The following is a 7103-nucleotide window of genomic DNA, read 5'->3' on the forward strand; positions in this document are numbered from 1 at the left end:
ACTTTCTAGCTGATAAGGCAGTCGCTGCAGAGTGGAAAGCAGGAAACAGACCAGAACAACCTCCATGACTGCTGTTAGGAACAGCAAAACCAGGTTCCTGTTGGCAGCTAAAATAGACAATGGAAGAATGAAAACAAGCTCCAAAACAAACTAATTAATTAAATCTGCTATTAAAAGATCACGTTGACCTTACCAATTAGCATAAGGAAAGCATTAATGACCAAGAGAGCAATAGCTCCGGCTGTAAAACCGTAAGCTTCCTCTGTGGAAAGCTGAAGCATGTCACCTAGAAAGAAAAAGAAAAACGTAGGATCAGAATTTTGTGTAATTCAGTCAGAACATGTCTTCATTTAAATACATGTTTGTTCTGACATACCTGCAAACCTCAACCAGGTCCAGGTTGCCCATACTGCCACATAGATGGATGAGATGACGGAACCAAAACGGCCACCTCCTGTGACCTGCAGTCGGCAGACATACACCTGGATGATGGCTCCAGAGATGAGGTCCCAAGGGATAGTCAGATGAAGAAGGGTGGAGTTTGTCCTGGATGAACTTGCATGAAGAGCTGAGAGAGCTGCAACCCCATTTGAAAGGTAGAACAGGGCGTCTGAACCTTGGTCAGTTTGAGGTAGTGGTTCTTGGTCCCCTTGCTCGGCCCTGCAACACTTCAAAGCCTTCATCAACTGGTCAGAGGAGATGGGGCTGTGGGCCTACAGGGATTAGAGACTTCTCTGCTATGGTGTTGATGAGACGCGAGAAAGTGCCACACAAGGAGGCTGCAGTGAACAGGGAGCATGCTACACCAAAGAAGATGAGGTATCCCTGGATAGGAATCTGGGGGATTGTTGAGAGCGTAAGCAGGAGAAACATGTTGTGGATCAGCTCTAGGACATCTGTGTTCAGACCACCACGCTTGCAACCACAAGGAACCAATCTCCCACCATTATTACCCTACCTGAGGCCACATTAATGTCCTCCACAACCAGAGAAGATACCACAAATTCATCCCAAGCTTTGATCAGCCAATATGTGGCATGAAGACCAAACTTAGTGGTGTGGTAACAGTCTTGGCGCAGAAGGGCATAGTAGCTGGAGAACAGCTGGGCAACTGTAACGATTGAAACCCATGCAGTTCCTAAGTAAAAGGACTTCATGTACCCAAAGCAGTAGAAAGCAAAGATGAAGGAGGCAACAGTGTCACAGAAGAAACCCAAGGCCATGGGCTCTGCATATTTGGGGTTTTTCTTCTTCTCCTGGCCAATGCTCTGGGCGCTTGCTGAGTTGGGGGTCCCTAGCAGCAGCACATTTAAAAAGGGGGGTACCAAAGCCTTTGAGGACTAGACGGTGAGTCAGACCTGTTACGAGCAGTGCAGCTGAACCATAGATGGCAAAAATCAGAATGAGCAACTCCATAACCCCAGAGAGCACAAGAGCCCAGGGTTTTGCTACCAGACCCACTGCTTCAAAAACTAAGGTGGCTGTGATGGCCCCAAAAACAAAAGGCATGATGTAATTAACTGTGGCAGAGCAGAAGGCTAGGAGAAAGGACAGAAGGATATAAGGGACCAGACCAGCAACTGCTGACTCTTTTATGGACAGCAATAAATGGCTAACTGGAATTTCTGTGGTGGCATTGAGAGACATGTTGCTCATCATGTTACACACAGGGACAAATTGTTCATCATCTGATGTGGCATTGATGCTGTTGCAGGAGTTTCATCTAAGGCACCAAAGTAGATACGAGTGGCACCATAACTGCCCCAAAGAGCAGCATAGCCAATGAACGCAGTGCCACTCAGATTATCGTATCTTCTAAAGGAAATCAGTCCAGCCACCAGTTGGCACATACCACCAATCAAAATGAGATGAGAACACCTATAAAAAGAAACACATAATTGTAATGACGAATGATGAAGAAAATTTGATTTCTTTTTTAAAAATAACATTTTCACAGGTTGACTAAAACGTTTACCTGCAAGTATGTTTTTCACCCCGACTTGTGGATTACCAGTTTGAGCTGTATTGAAGTTCTGTAGAAGTCCGAAGAATGCACTTATCCCATTGGATAATATGCCTAACACTTGGTAGGTAGAAGTGTTTGTGTCGTGCTGCATAACCGGAGGGAGTTTCTGGATGCTTCAGGGCAGTATGTCGGGTTCAGACCCCCTCCAACTGAACCGTGACACATGTTCAGCAACAGCATTGTACGTGGAAGGCCTGTCGAGCTGAGCACACAGGTCCTGGGGCACAGGAATCTGCCGTACTGCTTCCAGATAAGGAAGGGGGTCATGGATGATCTCTTCGACCACCAGTTGCATCAGGTTTAAGACATGGCATGTTGTGTGTGAAAAGTCATTTTTAGCACCTATACCATTGCACATTCAGATATGTTGTTTGTAGTGTGTGAAAAGTTATTTTTAGTGCCTATACGAGGCAAATTTTTATTTTTTGTTTGTAATAAAAAAAAATATTTAAATTTACAGATTGTTGGCTGTCTTCACTTCTTTGATGGTGTAACCTCCCCTTTTGGCCTTTGGGAACAGACGTCTGTACTGTAGTTTCCCCTTGGCTGCCCGTTGTAGCTGCAAGATACAACATGAAACAAAAAACATACATTTTGTAACATAACTGTTTAACCTTTTACACACACCGAGCAAAATACTCCAGTTAACTCACAGCAAAAGCAGTTGCTAAACCTCTAAGCTGTGCCAAAACTGTACTCTAACCAGTGTTGTTACAAGTGCCTTACAGTTAGAGCAGCTTAAAAATGAAATGATTTGCATTTATATGGCCGGCCATTAGGCTTGATGTCTCTAGACCATTGCTCGTGTCTCACTCCTTCACTGAACAAAACCAGTTTCTGCAGACAATTTTTCCCCCATTCACATGTGCCTTTTCTAAAGACTTGTTTTGTTGACTGACAAAGTTCATAGGGCGTGTACATACCTGCAAAAGGCATCTTCAACACACAATCTAGCATTCAGTCATACCTTTTCTATACAAACACATTCCTACCTATTGTCCAAAATATTTTCACGGGCCTCCCCCACAAAAGGAAATGCATCTGTTTGGCAAGCTGAATCTTTTGTGTCATGTCGTTCTTGTGATGTACTCTGAAATAAATAAAAAACTTGCAAAAAAATACATTGCAGTCTATATATACACTGTTTTCACGAGATTGACTAGATATCATATGAATTGATAACGTTTCCAGTTCTGTTGTCGAAGCAAACGGGTTGATGTCGCTAGCTAGCTAGCTGAGTAACGTTACAGCTTAGCTAGCAACCCAACTATCACGATTCTACTCAGCCGCAGTTAGCTTTCTTGCTGAAATACAATAATAATTAATCTGACAAAGTGGACAGACATACATCGTAAACTATAGATGTAGCTACATGACAACACGGTATTTATTCGAATGGAACAGTTAGGAAAATGAAACGTTAGCCCGTTTGCCATTACAGTTGATCAACACACATTCAGCCTATGCTAGCTACAGGATATGTTAGCATTGCTAATGTTACTGTTAGCGACAAAATCAAAGTTACAGCTTGTGGTTGGGATGACCATACAGTCGGAACAGCAAAAGCAGCTTAGCAAATCCAGCTTTAAATTGTCCAAAGTTTTTAAAACTTTCTTTGGGGGAAACGTTCACAGGGATCTCCTTATTAACATCTGCCATGCCCGTCGAGTGTTTGGTTCCTTAGGAAAACTATGAGAAGTGTCTCCATTCCCTGTACAGCCTGGAACACTGCATTTACGACCCTGGTTCATTGTTAATATTCTGGAAAATGTTCCAAACTTTCTTCTAAGCAAATCCCGTCAAAGTACACGAGCAGCGTTCTCAGTCAGACATCTAATTGACCTAACGCTAGCTCCATTAGGAGCTGGTCTCAGGTCAGTGGCCTGTATGTAAATGTTGGGGCGTTACCGTTCTCCTGACACGTCCATGGGCGTGAAAAAGCTACAGGTTTTGAGATTCTGACATCATCTTTTAGCTTTGTTGGGATTCGCCCGTTTTCAGCAGCAGTTTCACAATGTGAGATTTTCAGAGGAAAGGCATGTCAATGGGATTTTGAGCTTCTATGTATGTCCTATTTACCCACCGAACTGTCGTTATTCACATATAAGAAGGTAAAATCGGTTTTACATTCTATCACCCCTTTAATATTCTATAAAGTGCATGTGACAAACTGTTAAGTCCTTTAAACCCAATTAAGTCGAATTGGAAAGTCTTACTCTCTTTCTTTACTCGTCTTCTCTCCCCAAACACTTACAGCAACCTTAGAAAGTGGGCATTTTATCCTATACACACTGATATTTACTGGGGTTTACCTAAAAGACTACTGGTTTTGAATATGACATTTAAATGTTTTCAGAGTTGTAATTTTGGTATTCTGTTTTTAAAACTAACTCACTTTGTTCTGCCAGAGAGCATATTCCTACTGACTGTAGATATTTACACCGTGTGAAAAAAAACTGTTATCACCATCCATTTTGTTTTTAGGATTTAAAAATAATAAATATAAACATAAATAAACATTAAAAATAGTCTTACCTGGTGAAGACGCACAGACAGATTGTTGAGTTGTTCTGAAGCAGGGATGAAAGTTTGTCATACATAAGGCCTCCCTGTGTGTAGGAGGAGTTCATGAAAATCCTCGTCTGCAACCTGAGAGGTGACATCACTGTTCTTCACCTCTTATACAATTAAGTACCTCTCCTTCCTCTTTCTCTTCTGAGAATTGTAATGCTGGTGTTCAACGTAGAAATTCCTCCATTTACTTCAATTACTAAGGTCATTGATAAGGTTTTGTTTAGGCTATGCCTCTATTGCTGGCCCTGCCCTGTTCCTCCCAGCACAGTGTCATAGCCCTGGACTATATAAAGACGGTCTCAATCCGAAAAGCAGCACCATCCTTTCAACAACCTGTTGACAGCAAACCTACTGCATCTAAGAGAAAGAAAAAAGAAGAGCAACTGACTGAAGCTATGATCTCCAAATTACAGGCAAAGATTTACAATATTTGTACAAATGACAAATGTAAATGTAAAAAATAAAAAATAAAAAATGTCACTCTTACTGGTTGACAGGTTCCAGTAACTTATGTCCTGCAGAAAACCATTAGACCAGTGTTGGCTGTCAGAGGACTGCATACATCTGCAGTGAATGGTAAACTTAACTCTGTTTGTCTATGGCTCAGCCGTTGACAAATACTAAAACTAATCATTTCTCCTTTATTTACAACTGATCTTGTCCTTTATTTGTGCAAACACCATTTTTTACTCTTTCCCCCTTGCAGTCTTAAAGCGCCCGGCCCCTCATGACACAGTCACAGCCAGCTTTGGGAAGTTCATCAGTGAAGTAAAGCCCCAGCACCTGTCCTCTGTGGTGCTCCACCGCAGCAAAAGGATGGTGCTGGACAGCATTGGAGTTGGTGTGATTGGCAGCACAACAGACGTGTTTGAGCTGGCCCTGCAGCACTGCCAGGTGAGGCAGAGGGGAAAGAATTAACTTTAAGGTCTTATCTGATAAGAGGCAGTACATGCAAACAGTAGTTGTAAGTCAGTGCAACAGCTGTGTGTAGACAGATGAGGTGAGTCAAAAAAATAAATATTCAAAGTTATTATTATGCTCAATTGCGTCTTGGAACAGGCAGGGTTTTAATGTCTGGGGATTTTTTTCTCCAAATTTCTGTGTTTGACAAATGACTTACAAAGAAACTATTCAGCTTCAACTGAAGAGTTATGTGCTGGAGCCTTTATGTGATGACACAATCTGTGAATCTAAAAATTTACTAGTGACAACTCCCTGTGTTTACCTGTCTCCGTCATTTCCCCTTTCAGCACATGTATGCTCCTGATGACATCAGCTCTGTGTACGGACGCAGGGGCACCAGGCTCTCTCCGACATTGGCAGCTTTTGTCAATGGAGTGGCTGTGAGTAAATGAGTGGGACAGATGGGTTTCCATTGTCCCCAGCTAATTTCTGCCACATGTATTTGCCTTGAGTGGATGAATCCATGTTATGGCAATTAAAAGCATTTTTTAATAAAAACAAAATACAATGTCTGTGAGTGTTAACTGAGAAAAGCGATGAATTATCATACATCATACACACAGACACAGTGTTTAAAGCTAGCTACTGTATTATTTCACGAAGCACAGTTACTCTCTTTATTATGATTCAAAACCATTTTGTTGTTGTAAATGTGTTTTTTCTTTCGCAGACTCACTCCATGGACTTTGATGACACTTGGCACCCTGCCACTCATCCCTCAGGAGCAGTCCTTCCTGCTGTGTTGGCACTCAGTGACATGATGTCTGCTAACAGCAAACCCAGTGGCATGGACTTCCTGCTGGCATTTAACATCGGCATTGAGATCCAGGGCAGATTGATGAGGTTCTCTAATGAGGCGCACAACATCCCCAAGAGGTAAAAACCTCAGGGCGTGAGATATATTGGACATAGACATTGTAATGTCTTTAGTCCAAAAGCAAAATTGCAGTAGGTTTTGTAATCACTGCCGGGTCATTGCAGTGATAATTTAATAGATATAAAGCCAGTTCAATTTGAACAGTTCTTATTTGTACTCTACAAGGAGAACAAGTATCCACATGACTCTAAAAAGATCAATTTTTGACTCTGCTGATCTCTGCAGTGTAGTTTACAAGGAGGCCTGTGCTGTGTAATGTGCAGCCTCTTAATGGTGTCAATGAGCTGTAAAAGGTGTGTTATGTTCATCTCAAGGACAGCAGAGGCTCTGTGGGTACTGCTAGCACAATTAGTGCTAGTGGAGGAAAATATCACATAGGACTCTATTTGGCAAGTGTTAACACAGAGTCAAATGACCCACCACATTATTTGCTTGTTTACCTACTTCTTTTAACATCCCTAAAATAAGCTCTGCATGTGGAAATTCTCGTGAAAGTGTAGCTGTTTGTACAAAGAGTCCTATTTACATGCCGGAGCTAACTATAATAATGGAAAGCAGCCATTTTCAATTCTTCTTTAATAACAAGAGTAAAAAGTTCCAAAACACCTGACCAAAGTCTCTTTCTTTCTGTCTTTCTCATCACCAGGTTTCACCCTCCTAGTG

At 41.9% G+C, this 7103-nt stretch overlaps 1 protein-coding gene across 1 annotated transcript; it reads left to right on the plus strand.

Annotated features, from left to right (window-relative positions):
* Positions 1 to 4827: 4827 nt before the first annotated feature.
* Positions 4828 to 7099, plus strand: LOC117952295 (cis-aconitate decarboxylase-like; the record flags this gene model as incomplete). Its single annotated transcript, XM_034884438.1, has 6 exons — positions 4828 to 5013; positions 5122 to 5174; positions 5305 to 5494; positions 5851 to 5943; positions 6234 to 6439; positions 7087 to 7099. Coding segments are annotated over exons 1-6 (741 nt in total), but the record flags the coding sequence as incomplete, so codon positions are not given.
* Between the last annotated feature and the right edge of the window lie 4 nt (positions 7100 to 7103).

This window comes from Etheostoma cragini, chromosome 10 (assembly GCF_013103735.1).
Source record: "Etheostoma cragini isolate CJK2018 chromosome 10, CSU_Ecrag_1.0, whole genome shotgun sequence".
Classification (NCBI taxonomy): Eukaryota; Metazoa; Chordata; class Actinopteri; order Perciformes; family Percidae; genus Etheostoma; species Etheostoma cragini.